Genomic DNA, 25255 nt, shown 5'->3' with positions numbered 1-25255 from the left:
AGTGATGTTTGATTTGAACACTGGATCTTCACTTTGAGTGCCCTACATTCTATATTCCTTGCAAAGTAACCTAAAAGACACAAAGCACAACAGCCCCCAATAGTTCTACTTTGTATCTTTAGCTTACTTTGCAGTAAAGCAAAGAAGCAGAAACCTTTGCGGTATATTAATATGCTTTTGCTAGACAAGACTGCTGACATACAGAGTATTACAAATATGCATACAACACATGCACACACTAAGTAACCTTCATAGCAAATGAGCACTTTGAATAGTCGCTATGCAAAAGTGATGCACTAAAAAGCCACTTGGGTAGCTTGTTGGGTTATTTCAGCTTCACGATCTCTGTAAGCAACCAAGACACCAGGCTATTTGATTGCAGAAATCAGGCTCTCTTATAGTGTAGATATAGGGGTTAATTTACTAAAGCTGGAGAGTGCAAAATTAGGCTCACTTCTGCAGAGAAAACAATCAGCTTCCAGGTTTTATTGCCAAAGCTTAATCGAGCAAGCTGAGGTTAGAAGCGGATTGGTTTCTGATTCTGGATCTCCTGACTTTGCACTCTCCAGCTTTAGTAAATAAACCCCATAGTGTCATCCCCAGAGAAGTTCACTCTTTCATCTTATGAAGTCACCTATGGTGCAGACCTTTCTTCCTTCTACCCAGGTATTGCTATGGAGCTTCCCTCCATTTCCTGCCAACATCACTTCCTTTTAGCCTTTATGAGCCAGTTAAGTAAAGTAATTCGAATTTGTCTTCCTGATTGTAGCTAAAATGTGTTATTACCATTATTTACGCGGTTAACAAAAAAATCGCTAAAATAGCCATTGCAACACACCATCCCACTGTTGAAACACAACACTGTATACTGCATGTAGCTAAGTGCAGTAGATGGTAAGTTTTTTTGAGCCAGCATGGTCCAAACAAATTATTTAAAGGGACATTAAACACGGAGATCCAATTTAAATTAACAGTTAAAAATACCTGTAATTAATGAATAAATATAATTGAGGCGGGGGGTTTCCCAAATTTGACTGCAATGGTGGGAATACATTTTAAAGATACTTGGCCTTATTCAGTAAGGCAGTGCAAGCACTGTTAAAAATAAATGAGGGTTTTAAAGTAGTTTTGGTAACTTATTTCAATCAAGCATACAATATATGTATTTGGATATGCATATTGAATAAGCTGAATTGTCTTGCAATAAAAATAATTTAAAATATAGCCTGTAAATATAGCACCACTTTCAGCAGCAGTGACCAGAGGGTTGGTTGTTATAGAGTTGAATTTTAGATTATTGCTTTAAGTCTGCCTTAACTAGCAGATGCACTTTTGACAACACTTGGTACCCAATTATTTGGGAAACCGCATCTTTTTAAATATGGTAAGCTTGTGATGTTAGAATGTTTCTTTCAAGCACAATTGATTTATAAACTTTGAAGGTAGATTATTTTATTTTAGGAAATATGCAATACATGACAGCCTTCCACACTGAAAACAAAGTTGTAGCTGGGTTAGGTTAGTGTTAATTTCATAAAACCCTATTCTAACTGCAGTCTGTAATTATAACTATATATCTCATCCATGTCATTGAACAGGGTAATGAAGCACATGACAAAAAGCATAATTTTTTTTTTTTGTGTAAAGCTGGCTAGATACTATGGGCAATTTTGTCTGATTCCTGATGAACCAGGCAAAGTTCGCTTTATTGCGGGTCCTGTTGGCCCCCTCCTGCTCGACATCCTTCAATTGAAAAATATGGGTTAAAAATTGTCAGATGAACAGCACTTGCATGCAGTCACAGGCAGCCACTGTTCAGGTAGTCAGACAGCCTCAGCCCTCTGCTGTCAGAATACATTAACTCAGCAGGGAGATTTATCCATCAGTGCATGGCCAGCTTTAGAGTAGGGAAGGTTTAGAACCCTTTTGAGGTCTGTCACCAAGACAAGAGCTGGGGCCACAATTAAACCCCGGGAAAACAGAATATCTCCTCAGTGGTGGTGCAGACACAAGTAAAACTTGTCAGGGGTTCCCCACTTTAACTCAGTATTGGCTTGAATTTCATTTTTAGTACTGTTCTCTGGTAATCCGAGCCATTTGTAAATTTTCTGCAGATTGCAGAGCGGGTTAAGTTGTCGAAGACCAGGTCAGAGTCCTCATCTTCGGAAAGGCCAGTTCTGGGTTCTGAGATCAGCAGCATTGGTGTGAGTACAAGAACAGAAAACCTCTGTAAATGTTTAGCTGTCAATTAGTTTGAACATTTCTTCTCAGTGATTGGTTCATTTTAATCTTGTATGTTCTGCAGGTATCTAGCAGTGTGGCTGAACACTTGGCTCATTCTTTGCAAGATTGCTCCAATATACAGGAGATATTTCAAACCCTTTACTCCCATGGATCTGCCATCTCAGAGAGCAAAATCCGAGAGTTTGAGGTGGAAACAGAGCGATTAAATAGGTACATGCTGTAATGCGTTGTGATATTGCTGAGGCTTTCGTTTTTTTATAAATGTAATTTAAAATATAGGAAAAGCAAAGATATGGAAGTGATTTTGAGGGCACCAATGAAAATAATGTAATAAAATACAAAAATGTATTATATAAGAAGTTAAAAGCCAATGTGTGGGTAGAAAAATTATACAGAATACATATAGAAAGCACAGACAGAAAAATCTCCATCACAAGAACATGAAAGCCCAGGAGGGATATATATCATATATATATATATATATATATATATATATATATATATATAGATATAGATATAGAGATATATCTCTATATCTATATCTATATATATATATATATCTATATCATATATTATACTCTATAACTTTGCTACAGACTAAATAATATAAACTGAATTGGGTTATTTCCCCTAAAATGTAGCAGAATACAGTTTGGTCTAAATTTATGAAGAAAGATAATTTGCAAAATTTTATAACAGAAACTAAGAAAAATTATTTTTTTTTTTCTTTCAAAACTTTCGATCTTTTTTTGTTTATATTGCAGAAAAAAACAGTGGTGATTAAATACCACTAAAAGCAAGCACTATTTGTGTGCAAAAAATTTAATGAGTACAGTGTTGCATGGCTGCGCAATTGTCATTCAAAGTGCGACAACACTGCTGAAAATTAGCCTGTGCAGGAAGGATGTGAAAGTATCCCAGTATTGAAGTGGTTAAAACATGGAAATGCCCACTTTCCTATGTAGTAACATAGAAGATTTTTCCCAGCACACACCCTTAGGTTTCTTGGGGCAAAGAACAACCTTTACCTGCAATGACATCCAGAAATATTCTCTTTGGGAGCAAGTTTATTTTTGCAGTCAGACTGCTGTCCACAAACAGCTGTAGGACAGGGGGTTCTGTTTTTTTAGAAGACTGTAAAAGATAGGTAGCCCTTCAGACCTTATCAAATGCATTTATGTTATAAAAAAGATATAATTATTGTGTTCTTTTCCTCGGAACCACCTAGACTATTAGAATCGTACAAAAGATTTTTATAATCCGAGATAAAAAAAAACACTGTAGCTGTCAGGTTACAGCTTTTATTGTCCTTGTAGATGCTGTATGACAGCAAACACTTTATTGAATGATGTTAAAGACAGTTCTGTATACACAGAAGAAAAGAAATGGAGAAGGAGCAAAATAAAGAAATATAAATATATGCTGTCTGGTGGTTTAACTTGTTTCCAATGAAAGAAAAGTATATTTCTAGCCAGGGATAAAGCACTGTAATAATTTTCAGACAGTAAAACATGTCAAACCGGGGACATATGATTGTTACAACTCTGATGTGACATTTAGTAAGAACAGCTAAAGAAATACGATCAGCATTTCCTAGTGACGTCTGGTGCTTTTAACGCTGGAAGTAATGGCACATAACCTTAGTGGAGCTACCACACAGAGATGTAAAGGGAAAACAGTCTGTATTCCCAGTGAGCTTGTTTTTTTAGAAAGCTTTGCACACATTCCAGATGTAACGGTTTGCAGCAAACCATTATGTCTGACAATCAGTAAAATACAGGTAGGGAACATCTGAAAAGCTCTCTTGAGCAGGGATAAATCAGCTCTTAATCTATGAGTGAGAGCTCTATCATTCCTACCATCTGGATTCCAGGTGAGCAGAAGTGAGACAATCTCCAGGCTTTATCCTTCAGGGAGCGCTAATGATTTTTTGGCTGTTTTATGCTGATACTTGGTGTTGGTTATATGCAAATTGTAGCGGCTAGCAGCATTACATCTCTAGAATGCATATTACATTCTAGGGATGATTTTATCTTCTGTTTATGAGCAATCAAAATAGGGGCATGAGAAATTAATACACGGCTTTGAAGCAGAGGCCCGGCTTTTGGAGATGAACTTAGCAGTGAAATGTGCTGAGCTGGACAAGACTTGTGGCTTACCAGTCAGTATACAGTCTTATCCTTATAAGCTATAGTGAATGATGAAAAAAGAACTCATGGATGATGAGCTTACTTTCTACCTTAATGGAAGAATTACTGAAATTCAAATATTTAGTAGGTTTTGTTGGAGATGTATTAGCATGTTATATGGGCACCTGCCATTGAGAACCGACTAAAACCATACGCATCGCCTAGCTGTCCTGAGCATATTCCAGAAAAAGTTTACACCAATACTCACCACAATTCTAAGTAGTTAGTTGGAAATGGCTTCCACTAAGTTGTATTTAAAAGGAAACTATACTTTGGTTTCAGTTTGTATGTATTTTGAGTTCTTATTTCAGTGTTTGTTCTGAAAGTGAACGCCACCTTTGTGACCATGCTTCATGTTAGGGTAGGAGAAGAAACAAGTGAATAGTGATTAGCATATAAATAATGACACATATATCATAAACATATACCAACTTTTATGTGGGCTGACAGCCCTTTGATTAGCTACTAATAGAGCAATATTAATAAGTGAAACTCATGAGTGTGCAAATAGGTCAGTAACATAAAAACAACGTGCTCCCTGAGTGTCCATATTCCTCAATACAATTGATGAGGTAAATGTTGTTCCACAACCTACAAAGGCTGAAGAACAAAGTCCTATAACATTAATCAGCTGACTGTTCCACAGTGACTTATAATAGGAGACACCCAAGAAGATGTGACGGTGTGACAGAAAGGGTCCTTCCACCTTTAAAAATACTGCCGCTTACCAGATAGATCTCTTTTTAAGGAGATCCAATTCGCAAGTGTCTTGTACCCCCGCCACGGGTCTCTGTATTATGCAGCCAGGTGTTCCAGATCATCCACTCCAAACAAAGCTGGCAGCAGCAAGCCATGTGCTCACTTCTGTAGACCAATGTTACACCCATATTTAGGACGATTTGGACACTTTTCTGGACCAGGTGATTCTTAGAACCATGTTCTGGATCAACATTAGGACAGGCCATGAATTCTTCTGGCAGACCCCAGCGACAACCCTGGATGTGGATGGCGCTGTGCTCATCCTCTTGTTCTGGTGTTCATGTACACCAGTCCTGGGTTGGAATATGCCTTCATCCCTGCCTATTCTTGTAGGGGTATCTGTAGTGCTCCCTACTCCCTTTCTTCATCCAGGCCAATTTCATGGTTGGTAGCTAGCCCTGGTCTTTCATCCATTCCTGTTAGACCCCTGAAATTTACTCTCCTTGTTGAATATTACCCTGTGAGGATTCTCACTATCCTTTGATATCCCATTGTGAGAATAGTTTTTTTTATTATTACAAAATATGTATCCTGAGGGTTGGGTGTATAAGGCTTGGGCCTTTCGAACGTAGTTTGGCTGATCTTCTGGACCTTTTTTTTTTGTCCAAGGTTGCCTGTTTTCATGGGGACTTTTCCCGGTGTTATTTCTGTTGGCCACATCATAGGTTGGCCTGTTTCTTAACAGAATTTATTTTCCTTCTTTTTTGGAGGGGTTTTGAGTTCATGACCTCTTGCTTGTGTAGGCTCAGTGTTCCTTCATGTGGAGTCATTCTCCTTGGCGGTGATCTCCTCTGTCCTTGTCTTGAACATAAAGTGATCCTCCGTGCCCTTCCCTTGGTCATTGGCAACTTTTTCTTTCTTGCAATGAAAATGTTGTTTATCTGGTGCCGTTTCAGATGTTGATACTTCATGTATTCCTGAGTGCAGACAGTTCCTAGTCTCTTCTAGAATCTGTCAGTGACTGTTGCCCACCCCCAGATTAAACTACTTTTGGACATCCCCATGATTTCTAAATTCTTCTGTTCCTCAATGGACAAGAAAGAAAATAAAATTTTTGTACTTGTAAAATCTAGCCAGTGTCCTCAACCTCCCCTATATGTCAGTAAAACCTGACTGTCTCTGAATTCCTGTTTCTTTTAATGGACTCCAAGAAATAGGTTTTAAGTTAAGTCCAAAAGCTGTCTTTTTCAGATTGTTTATATTGGGGCAGAGCAAATTTAAGGTACTGTATATACTGACATATCCATCAGATACAAAGCAAATTTATCCTGCGAAGCAAAGCCTCTAGCACAGCTTCTCAATGAAGACTTCAATTGGAAATGCACAGAGATCGCTCTCTGTTAAGAGTATGCTGTACTATGCTTTTTAACAATAGGCCTGCATAATTATTATTATAGCACCTAAGTGCTTATTGATCTGGAGTTTGGCCTGCATTTGTTGCTCTCAATGGAGTGCAGTTTGTTCTAAAACAAATATATATATATATATATGTGTGATTTACATGAGAGAATAAAATATTGATTTTTCTTTTTTTTTTTCCTTACCTCTGCAGTCGAATCGAGCACTTAAAATCCCAAAATGATTTGTTAACGATAACACTGGAGGAGTGTAAGAACAATGCGGAGAGAATGAGTATGCTGGTTGGGAAATATGAATCGAATGCTACTGCCCTGAGGCTGGCTCTGCAGTACAGGTGGGTCTGGGAGCACCTGTTATCATGCATTATCTGTGAAATGCTATGCTGTTTGCTTTGCATTGGAAGGCTTCTTGCTCAAGGGAAAAACTGTGTCTGTTCATGGGAAAGAAAATTAGTTTAAACTTATGGTGATGTACACAAGGTTACTTGTGACATAATTCATATATGGGTCATCACCAGCTTTTTGGACTGACTGGATCCCTCAGCAGTGCAAGAAAAAGAGCAGCACCAGTAGCTACACACTGTCTCATACAGATTTACCAATGCAGTGATGCAATGTTGTTCTGCTTCCAGATTGCATGATGGCCATCTTCATTCAACCCCATGTCCTGCGAGCCCAGGGCATCGAGGTTCTGGCCTGGCCCTGCCCTGGACTCATGGAAGAATGCTATAGGTAGCAGTGCATTTTCTTTCCATAAGAAGAAGGCCTGTGTCGTCCACTGACCTGTCATGGGTGCAAGGGACAATGCAGTTCCATTAAAACTTCAAATTATTATTTTCAAAGCTCATTTGTGGTATACAGCAAGCAAAAATATCTGATAAGTGTGAGTATGATCTAATGACTCACCTCATACAGAGACTTCCCACAAACCGTATCGTATTAGCATGGGTAAAGGATTTCCATAATGCCAGAATAAACAGCAGGGAGTATAGTGTGGTATTGGTGAGAGAGCTTGTATTATTAAATGATATGAAATTGAATGATTTATTTAGTGACCTTACACTCTCTGGTTTAAAACCAATACATAACATATAATATAAATAGGTTGCACTCTTAATTTTAAAAAGTTCATTTTTATTGCTCTTTTTTTTTTTTTTTTTTTTTTTGTGTTGCTGTGAACAGCTTTCTATTGGAGCCTCAAACCAGGGAAGCACATGCCTATCCTCTGGGATGGCAGGTTGGCAAGCCCAGATTGTGATCATCGGGTTTCTGACCCGCCATCCCAGACCATCAGATTCCACGGAGCCAGTGGCGACCGCAGAAGCTGAATAAGCCAATGCTTTCTTTGTATAACCGGCTCCTGTCCCAGGCTGAGTGATGCCAAGTGTACGTCACCTGAGAGCTTCCTAGCAGCTTGGACAGTGATGCCAGCAGAAGCTGGAAGAGGAAAGAGCAAGGGTCGCACTTGTGACCCGGCCCCATGCCTTTTAGGCCCCCCTGTACAGCTGATTAGGAGGGGCGGAATCGATCCCCGCCTCCTGCAGCCGCTGAATGCACGCTTTTCATTCCTTTCCCACAGACATTCAGCGGCTGCAGGAGGCAGGAATAGATTCCTCTATTTGTTACCGCCCCGTCGCCCCCTCCTATCCAGCTTCCCTCTGCTGCTCCCATGCCCCTCTCTTCCTGCTCCACACAGCTGCTCGGGAACACACCTTCGCATCATGGCACACCAAGCAACTTGCTGATCCCAAGAGTGAGACATCCCCCTGAGCTGCTGGAATCCGGGTCACCGAATGGGTGAGAGCTGTGAAGGGGGATAAGTCGCCCTAGCGTTCCGTCGTCGTAGGGGGGACCCCAGCAGGGTTGCTTGCTGCAGGGCTCTGAGCTGAGAGCATATCTCTCATATGGCTCAGACCTTGCACTGATAGTCCCACCCCCCTCATACGGTCAGAAGAGAGCTGATCTGCTCCTTCTCCTCCCGACCCTCTCCTCTTGTGTGCACTGCGGGAACTGTGAATCTAAGCAGCTGAGTTTGATCATTCAGCTGCTTAGTTTAACACTTTCCGCAGTGCACACGGGAGAAGAGGGACGGGAAGAGAAGGAGCAAATCTGCTCTCTCCTGTCCTGTCTGTGCGAGGGGGGAGGGAGTGCAGGCTCTGAGCTGTATGAGAGATGCTCTCAGCTCAGAGTCCTGCTGATGGGTTCTGGCATTGATGAGCACTGATAAATGGCACTGATAGGGGGCATTGATGAGCACTGATATGTGGCACTAATAGGCAGCACTGATGAGCACTGATAGACAGCACTTACGGGCACTGATTGGCAGCACTGATTGGCAGCACTGATTGGCAGCACTGATTGGCAGCACTGATTGGCAGCACTGATTGGCAGCACTGATTGGCGGCACTGATTGGCGGCACTGATTGGCGGCACTGATTGGCGGCACTGATTGGCGGCACTGATAGGCGGCACTGATAGGCGGCACTGATAGGCGGCACTGATAGGCGGCACTGATTGATGAGCACGGATAGGCGGCACTGCTAGGGACACTGATGATCAGTGCCCTGATTATCAGTGTAAACCATGTACTGACAGTCTTGCTGGTTAACGGCTCTCCTTTCCTCAAATCGACACATCGTGGGAAGAAAGGGCTGCCCATAACTTGCAAGTCTGTTTTCATGTGATCAGCTGATCACATGGTAAAGGGCCATTGTGGTTAGCCCTTTATCGTGATCAGCTGTGTCACAGAGCACGTTGGATGTGCACCCCACACGGGAGGCAGAGTTCTGGGAGGATGGCCATGGACACCTTCCCAGAACTGGTTTGAATGGGGAGGGGGGGTGTTAGAGGGGCCCTAAATGGTTTCTTGCATCAGGGCCCTGAAAGATCTAGTTACGCCTGAACATGTTACACCCTAAATATGGATGTAACAGGTTCAGAAAGGTGAACTTAGCTTTTACGTTTTTTTTTTTTTACCTATTAAACAGATATAACAGCATTTTGCCAATGGTCTAATTACCAGACCAAAAAGGAGCAAATAAGAGAAGTTCCTCAACATACATTATTCCGTACTAATTGGCTGGCATCTAGCCATCTTGGTTACCCTGTGATGAACTAACTTGCATCAATTGACAGTCACATCTGCGCTTGTGGTCATGACATTATCTATTAGAGAAATTATTATTATTATGTTATGTAGTTGCAGTGGAATCTATTGTAAACTCCAAAACCTGTTTCCAAAGAAACTGGATCCTGCAATACAGAACACTTACTGGATTTCCAATATACATTAATGTAACTTTTAATCAAGTGTGGTTATTGATACAAGAAACATATGACGTTTCTTACACTGTTTGCTAAAGCCATTTGTAGGAGCTTATATTTTCCAGTGCAATAAAACACAAGCAGGCGATCCCTTTGCTTGAGTATGTTTGTTTCTTTTTCATTTATCTCTCCTGTATTCTTGAGTTTAATCACAGATGGCACAGTAACACCGATCAACATTTAAAATGTAGCAATAAATCTAGGTTACCAGTGATTCTGTGGCTTAACCATTACCTGTGAGATATCTGGAGCTCCATGGTTGTCTTTGTATGATATACAGTTGCTGTTTCAAGATATTGATTATTTTTTTTCTCTTTTCTGCTTTAGTGAGCAGTGTATTGAGGCATATGAATTATTACTAGCACTTGCAGAAAGTGAGCAGTCTCTCATTCTTGGACAGTTCAGAGCTGCTGGAGTTGGATCAGTAGGTAAGAGTTCAAAAGCCCCTAATCTTTAAAATCATCTAATATTAATAATTTTAAAAAATCATTTATTTTTCTGTAGTGCTTTTTTTTCCTGGGGACACAATGTGCTTTATCTGCTGTTGGGCCAATAGTAAGGATACCATCTTGGGAGCACTTAGTAGAATATCATACAGGGGTCAATTTTAGACCAGAGGAGATTAACCTATTAGCATGTCTTAGGTGTGTGAGAGGAAACTGGAAACTTCAATGAGGAAACCCACACAAGCAGTGGGCTGAACGAAAAGCCAGTGGGCTGAACGAAAAAAAAAAAAACATAACCGGTTTCACACAAGTGAGATGAATGGAGAAATACCCTCCCCCCACCAGGACATTGTATTCTAACAGTGGCTCCCGCTGGTGTCAGGATAACCTTGGCAGCACTTGCTGCTGCTGATCGTCCAAAGTTTGTTTTTTTTTTTTTGTTTTTTTTTTCTCCAGCATGTCTGCTCGACAGACGCCAATCTAATTATTGCCTTTTATCGAACAAGGAGGGGGCCATACACAGATCCAAATTCTGCTTAACCCTGCTGACCCAGCGGAATTTAGATTAATCTGTGCCCAACTTTGAATGGAAAGTTTACCCAGAAATAAAGCCCAATGCCCTTTGGGTGAATAGAGGCGTTCCCTATTTTTTTTCCAAACCAATACTTGCAGCAATAAAGATTAGAGATGGAAAAATAGACTTTATAGGCACTGATTAAAAAAAAAACAACAAATTTTATTTGTAACAATTCACATTCTAAATTGGCATATAAAAACAATACTGTAACATCCTACAGTTTAGACGCTTAATATCTCCAATAGTAGCCGCTTCAATCAGGGGTACATGTCCTGGAAACCCTGATAACTAGAGCATGGCTATAGAGATTAGACAGTAGCATTGAGAAAAGCTGTACATTTTTTGCAGGAACCGCTTCTTCAGGAGGTTATTTACATTTGACAAAGTCAGTCAAACCATAAGGAATAATAACAATCTTGCAGCATGGATGTTAGGAGGGCAAGAGTCTTGTATGTAGACTATCAGTGGGAACATAAACTAGACTTACCATCTGATAATGGTATGTTTAATACATACTATTCCATTGTCATAGTAGGATGGATAAAAGGGGGATCAAGAGGCCATTCAGAATATAACACTCTAAAATAATAATTTAATATCTCCACAGGAGGATAATGTATACCAATAAGAGTCCACCAAATGGGGTTACATCTAGACAGTCTAAGAGTGTGTAAAAACACACATCAGGCCAGGCCGCAGGAACAAAGAGGGAGAGAGGCAGCCTTTGTCAGAGAAAATGTATATAAGCTCCTGAAGAAGTGGTTCCCGCAAAATATGTAGAGCTTTTCTGAATGCTACTATCTAATCTCTACAGCAGTGCTCTAGTTATCAGGGTTTCCAGGTCATGTACCCCTGATTCAAGCGGCTACTATTGGAGATATCAAGTTTCTAAACTGTAGGATGTTACAGTATTGTTTTTATAGGCCATTTTAGAATTGATATGTGAACCATTACAAATCAGATTTGTTGTTTTTTTATCAGTGGTGCCTATAAAGTAAACTTTTCCATTTCTAATCTTGCTTCATGATTAGGACGTGGCACTGTACTATTCTAGTGTACACCCACAGTACCATCCTGTGTTGGTGTATGTAGCTCTTTATACTTAATACTTGCAGCAATACACTACAGCATCTCAAAATGCTCTAACATTTCACGGAAAGCCATTTAAAATATCGATGTTTATATGTAAGATTTCAGAAGTTTCCTTATCTAAAACCGGTAGATTCATTAAAACATGGAAAATTCAAACTCTGTGTTTTGCTTTAAAAAACTATTAAAGTGACTTTCATGAAGAGTACAGGGGATTGGCATCAATGGCTGCCTTCTGAAAATGTTAAATGCCTGGCTGTGTCTAACGTTTGTACTTTTTGGGCCACAGAACCAGGACAAGAATGCTATAAAAGGGTGTCAGAACATACAGTGGGGACGGAAAGTATTCAGACCCCCTTAAATTTTTCACTTTATTATATTGCAGCCATTTGCTAAAATCCATTTAAGTTAATTTTTTTTTCCCTCATTAATGTACACACAGTACCCCATATTGACAGAAAAACACAGAATTGTTGACATTTTTGCAGATATATAAAAAAAGAAAAACTGAAATATCACATGGTCCTAAGTATTCAGACCCTTTGCTCAGTATTTAGTAGAAGCACCCTTTTGATCTAATACAGCCATGAGTCTTTTTGGGAAAGATGCAACAAGTTTTTCACACCTGGATTTGGGGATCCTCTGCCATTCCTTCTTGCAGATCCTCTCCAGTTCTGTCAGGTTGGATGTAAACGTTGGTGGACAGCCATTTTTAGGTCTCTCCAGAGATGCTCAATTGGGTTTAAGTCAGGGCTCTGGCTGGGCCATTCAAGAACAATCACGGAGTTGTTGTGAAGCCACTCCTTCGTTATTTTAGCTGTGTGCTTAGGGTCATTGTCTTGTTGGAAGGTAAACCTTCGGCCCAGTCTGAGGTCCTGAGCACTCTGGAGAAGGTTTTCGTCCAGGATATCCCTGTACTTGGCCGCATTCATCTTTCCCTCGATTGCAACCAGTCAATCTGTCCCTGCAGCTGAAAAACACCCCCACAGCATGATACTGCCACCACCATGCTTCACTGTTGACACTGTATTGGACAGCTGATGAGCAGTGCCTGGTTTTCTCCACACATATCGCTTAGAATTAAGGTAAAAAAGTTCTATCTTGGTCTCATCAGACCAGAGAATCTTATTTCTCACCATCTTGGAGTCCTTTAGGTGTATTTTTAGCAAACTCCATGCAGGCTTTCATGTGTCTTGCACTGAGGAGAGGCCTCCGTCGGGCCACTCTGCCATAAAGTCCCGACTGGTGGAGGGCTGCAGTGATGGTTGACTTTCTACAACTTTCTCCCATCTCCCGACTGCATCTCTGGAGCTCAGCCACAGTGATCTTTGGGTTCTTCTTTACCTCTCTCACCAAGGCTCTTCTCCCCGATAGCTCAGTTTGGCCGGACGGTCAGCTCTAGGAAGGGTTCTGGTCGTCCCAAACGTCTTCCATTTAAGGGTTATGGAGGCCACTGTGCTCTTAGGAACCTTAAGTGCAGCAGAAATTTTTTGTAACCTTGGCCAGATCTGTGCCTTGCTACAATTCTGTCTCTGAGCTCTTCAGGCAGTTCCTTTGACCTCATGATTCTCATTTGCCCTGACATGCACTGTGAGCTGTAAGGTCTTATATAGACAGGTGTGTGGCTTTCCTAATCAAGTCCAGTCAGTATAATCAAACACAGCTGGACTCAAATGAAGGTGTAGAACTATCTCAAGGATGATCAGAAGAAATGGACAGCACCTGAGTTTTTCTTTTTTAATAAATCTGCAAAAATGTCAACAATTCTGTGTTTTTCTGTCAATATGGAGTGCTGTGTGTACATTAATGAGGAAAAAAAATGAACTTAAATGATTTTAGCAAATGGCTGCAATATAACAGACCCCACTGTATGGCCATTCCTGTTATGGGTCAGCAACTTAGGCAACATATTTCTAGCAGCAGCATAACAACCAATGAAATGGCATTCTCAAAAGGAGAGGTCAAAAATCGCAGCCTTTGATAATCTCTCATGACAGATTTCCTCTCATGAGCTTGCCCCACCCCCTTCATTCTTAATTTTGACAGGGTGAGATTTTTCTTTACCTTGCACTGACCATATTTCTGAATTTCTGAATTATTTTGACATGAGGATTTTCACTGAAGCAACCTACCTATGTATTTTTTTTAAAGTTTACTCTGTGTCAGTTTTGTGACTGGATCATTTTGAGTTCTTTATGCTGGAATCTTGCCTTCAAAAATGAATTGACATTAGTGGTGAATGGTGCATAACTCGGATGATAGATATGAAGGCATTCTTTGGATCACATTTAATGCTTGTTTTTGGTTTTGTGATGCAGCTGAGCAGTCAGGGGATGAGAATATCACACAGATGCTAAAGCGAGCACATGACTGCAGAAAGACCGCAGAGAACGCTGCTAAAGCTTTACTAATGAAGCTGGATGGCAGCTGTGGAGGAGCGTTTGCTGTCACTGGCTGTAGTGTGCAGCCATGGGAGAGTCTGTCTTCAAACAGCCATACAAGGTACTACAGAGAGTCAACAGCCTTTACTGTATTATTTCATGTAGCATTATTGTATGTACATATTGTACAAAAACTGTAAGTCCCATGATTACTAATGTACAAATTACACTAGATTACAATAATTATTGTATTGTAATAAACTCTCCTTACTGTATTGTTCTTTAAACTGTCCCTACTGGACAGAACACGGTAGACTTCTCAGATGTGCTTTGTTAGCTAATATTTCCAAACCGTCTGCAGCTGGAAATGACCAGACCCCACCTGTCTCTCTATTTATATTAAATAAAAAGTGCACAATGCTAAGCCTAGCAAGTAAAACCCAGTGCAATGGAGGATCTTAAAGTGGTTCTAAAGTCTGAAACCTTGATGCATTTTCTGCATTAAAGTGGAAATTCTCCCTAAAGAGGAAGTTGTACCTTATGTAATACCAACCCCCCCCCCCCACCCCTACCCTTCCACATTTGGGACATTTTTTTTTTTTGGGGGGGGGGGGGGGATCAAATGCTTAGTTTTGATAAGTACCCGCTCCCACTTCCGCTTAGCTTGCATAGGCGATCCAAAGCGTAAGTTTGCGCCCCCCCCCCCCCCCTTTGCCCGCAGCCTTCTGGGATAAGTCCCAGAAGGCTGCGGGACCATTCACAAAGCCGGAAGGAGACCCAGCCAGCTTCCCACAGTAAACATGCTGGCGCCGGAGACCTGAAGACCAGTGAAAAACTTGCCCGGGTTGATCCCTGGACAAGTAGGTGGCCTTTTATTAAAAATCGGCAGCTGCAGAGGTTGACTTTTTTTTTTTTTTTCTAGGATGAGTAACCTCTTAAAGGTAACAAAAACCTTGCACTGTGTGTTCCCCCTTCCCCTCCCTAACACGCCTGACTCCTGTATCAATCCAGAGCTGTGTCCGGCTGCAGGTCTTCTTTCTCTCTCATCTTGGTCCCACAGTGAGAGCCATTGGGTTCTGTTGCCGTTTGTCAAACTTGGTGAGCAGGGGGGAAGTTCAAGCCATGCTGTGTGTGTCTATAGACATACACAGCCCAGCTTGGGAGCGAGCCCGCATGTCTGCCCCTATAGCAAGTACCCCAATGCAGGAGCCTATATTTACCTTTCTGTATAAACCAGGACATGTATGTTTAAACATACGGTGTATACACCACTCCTAAACCACCCCAAAGATGCTGCTTGCAGGACTTTTTTTTATTAACGTCCCACAAGGGCACGAGGGCTTTCACACTGGAGTGACAGAGTGGCTTTTCAGGCACTGATCTGTTGTAATACTCACATGTCTTGACAGCCTCCAACTTTTTTTTTTTTATTGCTCCACCATGTATGGATATTGTGCTATCTACTGATGGTGAGATCTTGTAAAGGTGGCATTGTATTTGCGATTGGCACTGCAACCCAGCCTGGGTGTCACTAAATTCTGGCACATCAAATGGAACAATAGAGTAAAAACAAACAAGTGATGCTTAGATTGGGGTATATTGTATGTACTAATCATGCTTCCTATAGGCACATTTAGGGACATTTTTTATTAGATGATAAATTATTTCTATGATTATTAATTACACATTTGTCCACTGGATCGTTTGCCATACTTGGTGCACTCAGGTTCACTAGTTTGGATTTGAATAGCTGCACCTCACTTATTCATTCTTAGGGAAGTTGGTTACAGCCACTATATTTATAACGCAGCAGATGTTGCGAGCGCCTGGCTCAGTCACTTTTTGATGATTGCTGATTTTATCAGTGAATAGCCCATTGATCCCAGATGTGATGACCCTGAATTTCTTTGCTTTAAACATATTGCAAATAAGGATTCTAAGCCAAAAAACTCAACTGCATGCACCTCTGCTCCTGCCACTTGCCTGCACAAGTTCCCGGAATTGCAGGCAGATCCATGCAAACAGTACCTCGAATCACCGGTTCTTTATAAATTACTTCTTTAGTTATAACTTTGGCATCTTTTGGCTTGGGAGCAGCTCATTGAAGTAAAGGAAAGATAATCAGTTTGTGTACTGTATGTAGTTTGTATCAGGCCCAATTAGGGGATTGAAAGAAAACAAAACAGTATTAATCACACCAGCCCAAAAACTGAGCATGTGACTTGACATTCCTAATAAGAAATGTTTATATATGCCATTCTGCGTTAGACTCTCCCAGTGGCTTACTTTTGTGAAAGTGTAGAGTAGAATTAATGGCTGCACCAAAGAGCCAGTGCAAGTTTTTGGCACTCTGAATAAACGTACAGCTAGATGGAAGTGAGTAACGTCCAGGTCTACATGACAATGGCAGGGGTCCTAGCATCCATTGACCCACATCTAGTATTAATGGGCCCCTTAGACCTAGGGGACCCTTGTGCAGCTGCACAATCTGCATGCATGACATGCCCACAACTGTGCACAAGCTATATGTCTATATGAATAGTAGAATAGGATTTGTGCACTCTTTCAACTTACAGCTAGATGGAGGGGATTTCATGTCTAGGTCTATATGACTGTGGCAGGGGTCCTAGCATCCATTTGACTGACATTTAGGCAGGGCCTGAGTTGGGTACTTTGTGTTGGGAGGAAATACTTGCACACAGTTTATAGCATACTTGCACAGTCTAGTTGCAGCAATAGATAAATTGTTCTACATTACAGAGATAAGCACTCCAGATAATATACCATCTCAGTGTTCACAGTATGTGTTAGGCTGGGTATAGACAGAGCAAATTTCTTTCCTGCAATTCCCCCATTGACACAGTGTTGATACAGGATTCCCTCGTGCGAAGCCATTGTTTTCTCCTGGCGTGGCGTGGGGTGGGGTGGGGATGGGGGGTAGGGGAAGCCGACCCTGCCGGGAGAAGACAGTGATTATTGCTAGCAGCTAGAACAGCCGCTTGCAATAATCGCATGTGAAGTCCAGCAAGCTGGTTGTACCCAAGTTGATTGATCAGTTGAGTACATTCAGCCTGCCCATACATGGTGGAATCTCCAGTGGTCCCTGCTAAACCGTCCGAGATTCAAACCATCTATGGCTGGCATTACTGGAGGACAGCTACTGTTACCAGGCGTGGCCCTTCTTTGAATAGGCAGAGGAGGTTTCTGTAGTCTTCTCTAGCTCTACACCTATACGCCGTGTGCCGGAGTGTTGGAAGTGAAAAAGGAGCCTTCCCTGAGCTATCCCTCCTCATCTGGAGCCTGACCCTGTGCTAAGCCCTGTGCACAAGTGGGTTCCTCTCCCCATCACACACCAGATGCCTGGCAAGGTGATATGGGCTCCTTCACCTAAGATGGCCATCAAAGTCTCTTGAGAGTTCGGTGTCCAATCAGACTACCTTTTCTCTCGAAACACTGTACGAAATTTCAAAGGGACCGATTCCCATTTACTCCCATTTAGACTCCTTTGTCTAATGCAGAAATTAGCATGAGGCTGCCTACAGGTGACAAGGCTAACTGCATCTGCCAACAGATATCTAGTATAAATGAGCCCCTAAGACTTGGAGGTCCCTTCTGCAGCTGCACAATTTGCACACATGGTATGGCCGCCCCTGCGCACAATCTATATGAATAGTGGAGTTGAATAGGTTCAGATTACACAGGGGGAGAAATTTTCTCCCATACTGGCAGTGTGAGCCTGGGATATACTAGTGTAAATCTGAACATCATCACTATGCAATGCACAAATAAGCTGAAGTTTGCATTAAGATGTCCTGAAGCAGACTGGTATATGATGAAGTTAATAGAAGTGTGGTTTATTCCCCAATATCAAATAACATACCAGTTTGTGTCCTTATCCTAGTTAACTGCAGCTGCCTTTTTATTTTCTTACACATCTGCAAAGCATACTGCATTGTATGAACTTACTCAATCTTCTCCCGAGTTCCACTGAGCTGTATACATTTCATATTGCGTCAACTCCTTTTTTTTATGCTTGTGGGGGGGGGGTCTAGTCTCGTTTTACTTGAAAGGTATTCAAGGACATCAAGTTCTGTTTCTCAGATTTCCACAAACTTGAGTTGGGAAACATATTCATTATCAATATTTCATCACGCCACAGGGAGGAATTAGACTTTTTGTTAATAGTGCTGCGGTTGCTCATTAATGCTTCACAAATGGTGCAACTTAATACAAGCAGTGATGGGATGTTATTCCCTAGCTGATAACTGAGATCATGCGGTGTTGCAGACAGACATGTTAATGGGTGACCTAACCCTGCACCATCAGATGATTACCATTCCTCTAGAGATCTATGAGCCTGTTTTCCAGTGCTATAGAAAAGTGCAGCTAGTTGTGTGTAACCTCTTCTCTTCCGCTGTAATCGGCAGAATGTTACACTGCAGTCTGATATCCCCTTCATCCATCAGACATCTGAACATATGTGATATCTTAAATCAAGGGTCACTTCATCCATACAACTGGCCTTCATAAGCAGCTTTCCTGACCCCTGACAATTCTGTCAAGTCTTTTTTTTGTATTTCTTTTCGATCGAGCACCATTCATTACAGAACAATGTTTGGTAAATACAGCTACCACAGTTGCCAGCTGCCAATGACAAACAGCTGGAAACGAAATACCATATCATCAACCATTTTATATGACTGTTGTAAAGGCCATTATGCAGAAAATTAAGTATTGGCTTAACTGCACTATCCTTGTGTTCTGCTGGTATTTTGTATTACCATCTGTAAATGACATTACATCTAAATATCAAGGAATAGATGATATAAATTTTTTTTTTAATTGGGAAATCCAACTTTATTGAACATAGATTCACCGATTTACAGTTAGTATTTGACATATCTTGATACAAGTATTCAGTCATAACTATTACAGATGCATGTGATTACATTCAGTTGTTTGCTATGAAGAACAGTTAAAGAGAAGACTTTAGCACTTGAAATGTATTCTTACAAGGTTAAACTCGTGTGAGTATCTCATGTTTGTCCGGTTCTATATATCCTGTATCGGATATGGCTCTACTATCCACACGGGCAATACTCGGTTTTGGATATCTTATGTACAGGTCTCTCCATCCTCCACCCATCTGTCCCAGATCTTCGAGTATTTTTGAGTACAGCCTCTGTGTATGTAAATCATTTTTTTGTAGGGAAGGGTACTATTAACATCCCTTTTCCAGCTTGCTAAACTAGGAGGTGTGGTTTGCATCCATGAGCGAGCTATAACTTTTCTGGAAATGAATAAAGTTTCATATATGAAAGTAGTGTGAAACTTGTCTAAATCTGTATCAGGTAGTAGCCCCAAGATACATAATTTTGGGTCTAAGACAACCGGGGAGCCCATGTTATCATGCAAAAATTTTATCACCTGTCTCCAGTATTCTTGTATCGTGGGGCACTCCCATATCAGGTGATAAAAGGTGCCTGGTCCATGAGTACATAAAGGGCAGGTGGATCTATATGAGGGTTTGAATTTTGCCAGCCTCTGTGGTGTCAGGTATGCTTGGTGAACTATATATAGCTGGGTGAGCCTGTCTGATAATTTGGGTGAGGACGTTTTTACATTCTCTAACACTTCATCCCAGTCTGTATCATCTATGGCTCCCACATTTCTTTCCCATGTTGATTTGGCTTTCTGGATTACAGATAGAATCTCAGGTATGCGAATAGTGTGGTATAGTCCTGAGATTAGTTTTTGGGATTCTTCACCCAAGATTATTTCCAAAACCTGAGGGTGAGCAATGAAGCCTGTTAAGTGTCTGGTTTGTGAGCGTAGAGCATGGCGAAGCTGCAGGTACCTGAACAATAGGTGATGTGGGATTGAGTATTCATCTTTTAAAGATTGGAAGGATTTGGGTCGCATATCAGTCATTACCTGATGTAGGTATAGTATCCCGTATCTGGCCCACACCTGTGGGTCTGGAATATTTTTGAGTTCTGGCATGTTATTATTAAGCCAAAGGGGAGAATAGGAATATATGTGCCCCATTTTTAGCCGTTTCAGAGTTATTTCCCATATTTTTTGATGGTGTGAGAGCATTCCTCCATTGAATCTGGGGGTTTTTTTGTGTACCTGTCCCCCTCTGAATATGGCTTGCAAAGGGGTCGACAGTGGACTTCTTGGGTCCTCGCATACTAACATTTTGTAGCGCTGCATTTCAGACTTATTGAAATAGTACAAATGAGATAGTTGAGCCGCAATGTAATATTCCTGTAAGTCCGGCAGTGCGGTTCCCCCCATAGATGTGGGATTTTTAAGGATATGCCAGGCCAGTTTATGCCGCCCATGTCCCCAAACAAAAGAATTAAGGATAGCCTCCATTTTCTTGAAGATCTTAAGAGGGATATATAAGGGAGCATGCCATACTATATATAAGATTTTAGGGAGTAAAATCATCTTGATGATGTTTATCCGTCCCATTACCCCCAGGGGCAATCTGGACCAGGCCTGTGTCTTGGTTTTGATCAGGGAGAACAATGGCTCCACATTATTAATTATATAGTCCTCTAAGTCTCGTGTAACCATTACCCCTAGGTATTTAATCATATTAACTCTAGTTAAGGGGAGTTCCTGGGATGTATACGGAGGTGGAAAGTGATCTATGGGGAGTATCTGGGATTTATCCCAATTTATGCGCAGACCAGAATAGCTTCCCATCTTTTCAATGATGCTTAACGCGGTTTGAAGCGATGTACTCTGGTCTGCTAGATATAGGATGGTGTCGTCTGCGTATAAGCCTATTTTTTCGGTATAATTGTCTATACGTAACCCATCAATACCTGGTTCCGTTCGAATAGCAATCGCCAGCGGCTCGGCTGCCAGTGCATACAGGAGAGGGGAGAGGGGACACCCCTGCCGTGTACCCCTTTCCAGGGGGAACTGGTCTGAAAGCCACCCATTTACGAGTACTCTTGCTTTCGGTGTTTGATATAAAATTTGTACCCATTTAAGGAAGCGAGGGCCAAAACCAAATTCCTTTAAGCATTCCCATAAAAATGACCATTCTACTGAGTCAAAGGCCTTGGCTGTATCCAAGGCCACCACCACCCTAGATCCGTGATTGTTATGTTGGGCTTGTAGGTTCATGAATAACCGTCTGATATTCATGGCCGTATTTTTGCCCGGCATGAAACCAGTTTGGTCAGGGTGAATCAGGGATAAAATTACTTTGTTGAGGCGTGAGGCTAGTATCTTGGCTAATAATTTGATGTCTACCTGGAGCAGGGAAATGGGTCTATATGACTCGGGAAAACGAGTGTCTTTCCCTGCCTTAGGTAGGACTATTATTTGAGCTTCTTGCATAGAAGGGGGGAGTATTCCCGATTTGAAAATATTGTGGTATAGTTGTTTGAGCTTAGGAATGAGTATCTCTGAGAAGGTGTCATAGAATTCTAAAGGTAAACCATCTGACCCGGGTGCCTTAGATTTGGATAGATGGGAAATTGCTTCCGCTATGTCTTCCTGTGTTATAGGAGCTTCAAGCATCTCGACTTGTTCCATGTTGAGTCTGGGGAAGTGTATCGTGTGCAAATAGGCCTGTATGTCCTGCTGAGAGTAAATATTCTGGGATTTGTATAGTTCACCATAGAACGATTGAAACCTGGCCGCTACTTGGGGGGGATCCGTGATATTGTCTCCTTGTGGTGTACTCAAGGACACTATTACTGGGGGTTTGTCATTTAGATGTGCCAAATATGCTAGGAGCTTACCAGCCTGTTCGCCATGCTCAAACACCCGCTGTTTGCAGAAAAAAATTTGTTGTCTAGCTTTTTCTATATGCATGTGATTAACTACTCTAGTTTGTAGTTTAACTCTTTGGAGATTTACAGAATTAGGGTCTGATGTGTATTCTCTTTCAAGTTCAGTCAGTTTGTCAGTTGCCAGTTGTAAAATAAGTTTGGAGGATGTTTTAAATCTATTTATCCTGAGGGACAGTAATTTACGTGCGTGTGCTTTAAATGAGTCCCATTCCGCAGCTAAAGCGTCTCTGTTACATTTATCATTGAGTATGTGTTGTAATTCTAACGCAAGGCCCTCTATGTTTGGTAGTACTGTGAGCCAGAAGGGGTTAAGTCGCCATGGGGAAGTGGGGGCGGATTTTAGTAGAGATACCGTTATCCAGCACGGTGCGTGATCAGATAAAGCTCTAGGTGCGATTCCAGAGCCTGTAACCTTTGGTAGCAGAGTATTGGTTACTAGCACATAATCTATCCGTGACATTGTGTGATGACCCACTGAATGACAAGTGTATGCCCTTGTGGATGGATTATGCCACCTCCAGACATCCGTAATGGCGAATTCTGTCAGCAGCCGGCTTAATCTAGTGTGTTGTGATGAACCTCTGGGGGAGCTCTCTTGTGATGGCCTGTCTAATGCTGGATTCATGACCATGTTGAAGTCTCCCATCCATACGGCTGGGGTCGACGGGTTCTTGGCCAAAAATGCCAATCCCTTCATGACCACCTCCGACGCGAATGGGGGAGGCACATAGGTTGCCAGAATTAGGAGCGGGTTCCCTCCTATAAGCGTATTAAGAAACAAAAATCTTCCCTGCTGGTCCGATTCCAAAGACACCAACTCAAATTGCACTTTTTTGGCGACAATAATTGAGACTCCTCTAGACTGGTTGGTATGTATGCTATGATAGCTCCATCCCACCCATGGTTTTTTTAAAGCTGCCTGTAGATGCCCAGTAATGTGTGTTTCTACCAGGGCAGTGATATCAGCTTTTTGTGATTTCAGGTATTGCAGGACCGCTGTCCGCTTGATCCTATCTCGCAGGCCCCTTACGTTCCAGGTAACAAATTTAATAGAGGTCATTTTATCAGAAAATAGGTACCGTTAGATCAGACCAGCCAGGCAAGAACATATTCACATATAAATCTTCAATCATCCAGCTCTTCCTGTGTATATCACATTTATCTGCATTTCTGTTCATGGTATATGTGCTGATATGACCATAGAATACAGTCATGTTACATTTCCCAAAACTAAAATAACAAAATTGAACCCTTCCTTTCCCTCCCGGCTGCACGCCTCCCCAACTTGGCGTGAGCATGTTTCCCCGAACCTGCAAAACAAACATTAACATCCAACTATTTAAACCAGCTGGAGGCACAAATCTTAGCGTAGCCACTAATCGTGGTCTGCTTTTTATAACCATTTCCTGGGGGGCGAAAATCAAAAAGCGTTTCCCACTGACAGTCACGAAGCAAGGTGACAAGAGGAGGATCGAAGTTATTACCATACTCCTCCCACGGCACCTCCATGTGGATCCGAGCTATGTCTGTGTCAGAATTTTCTCTTGTTCCTAGTCTGCACGGAAAGGTGTGAGGCTTGTGTTCAGGCCATATTTAGTTCCTTGTATATATTCCGCCAGGTTGTAGTTCAAGTTAAGGGACAGAGGGGAAGAGGAGTATTGCAGATATAAAGTACTGTCCATAGTGAGTATGTATAGCTTAGTGATGTTGGTGATGAAATACTTCTCAGTGGTAATCGATATATGAAGGATGGGATTAGGGGAGGGGGAAGCATTTCACTATGCCTTGTATGTCATTACCAGGTTATACATAACAATGGTTCTCCTTCTCACCTTCCATCATCTAGCAAAAGAAAGTCCGACCATCTGTCGAATCTTCACTGTTGAAGCGGTTGTTATGCTGGACGGCCTCTTCGGTCTAGCCATGCTGCTGCAGCTTCAGGGTCCTCAAAGAACTGTGCGCGTCCATCTTCCTCCACCCGCAGCCTGGCGGGAAAGAGCATAGCATACTTAAGATGCAATGTGCGCAGACGTCGCTTTACATCTTGAAATTGCGCTCTTTTCTTCTGTATTGCGTTAGAAAAATCTGGAAATACCGCAACATGAGTATTTCCTAGCTGTATATTTCCCTTTTCCCTCGATAAACGGAGAACTTTATCTCTGTCCCGAAAGTTCAAGAATTTTGCAATAAATGTACGAGGTGGCGCTCCAGGCGGGGGGGGTCTTGCTGGGATGCGGTGAGCCCTCTCCACCGCAAACATCATAGAAAAGGCTTCTCTACCATATTGCGTAGTAAGGAGAGATTCTAAGAATGTGACCGGGTCTGTGCCTTCCTCCTTTTCCGGTATGCCTATGAACCGAAGGTTGCATCTCCTGATACGATTTTCGAGGTCGTCTTGGTGAGATTGCAACTGTTGAATTTGCCTCAGCATGTCTTGTTGAGCATGTTGCAGAGGGTACAGAGTATCCTCCATTGTGCCGACCCGGGTTTCCACCTCCGTTACTCTATCTCTCACTCTAGATAGATCTTGCCTGAGCAGGGATATATCTATCTTTACTTCATCTATTTTGGCTGTCAAAGTTCCCTGGAGAGCCGCTATGGCATCAAGTACTTTAACTGTGCCGTCAGCATGGGGATCTGGGTCTGTACCTGAGCCGGCGCCATCTTCGGTCTGCATCTCCTTTTCCTGGCGGCGATATTGTGACAGCTTATCGGCCGCTCCGGTCGTCTTTTTCGGCGGTGACATTTCCCCACACCTGCCTGGATCACTGGGGGACAGATCGGAACTTTGTATGCCGCGGATATTAGCACAGGATCTGTGTTAGGAGTGCCGGGAGAAGGAGCTCTCTCTACTCACGTCCTACTCCATGAGCTGCCAGGCCACGCCCAGATGATATAAATTAAAGCACGTACAATCCCAATGACAAAATTCTCTTATTTTATTTTCATCTGTCACTTGCTTTTTAGCTTATTTTCAGGAAAAGCTAAAATCCTCCCTTACATTGGGGCAGCCCCCACACAAAAAAGGTTAAATGCTCTTTTAGGTAAAGGGGCTGAAAAAAGCAGTT

General features: G+C 41.9%; 1 protein-coding gene across 3 annotated transcripts in view; it reads left to right on the top strand.

Moving 5' to 3' along the window:
• Window positions 1-25255, top strand: part of MCC (MCC regulator of WNT signaling pathway) — a 530407-nt gene that overhangs the window by 454002 nt on the left and 51150 nt on the right. For all 3 annotated transcript variants that reach the window (XM_073624625.1, XM_073624626.1, XM_073624627.1), the window contains 5 exons: window positions 2115-2204; window positions 2306-2454; window positions 6745-6885; window positions 10202-10302; window positions 14305-14488. In XM_073624625.1, the coding sequence (XP_073480726.1) occupies window positions 2115-2204; window positions 2306-2454; window positions 6745-6885; window positions 10202-10302; window positions 14305-14488 (665 nt within the window). The remainder of the gene's footprint in view (window positions 1-2114; window positions 2205-2305; window positions 2455-6744; window positions 6886-10201; window positions 10303-14304; window positions 14489-25255) is intronic.

Source organism: Aquarana catesbeiana, linkage group LG01 (genome assembly GCF_042186555.1).
Source record: "Aquarana catesbeiana isolate 2022-GZ linkage group LG01, ASM4218655v1, whole genome shotgun sequence".
Classification (NCBI taxonomy): Eukaryota; Metazoa; Chordata; class Amphibia; order Anura; family Ranidae; genus Aquarana; species Aquarana catesbeiana.
The sequence above is the reverse complement of the archived record's forward strand: the minus strand, read 5'-3'. Positions and strand labels throughout refer to the sequence as shown.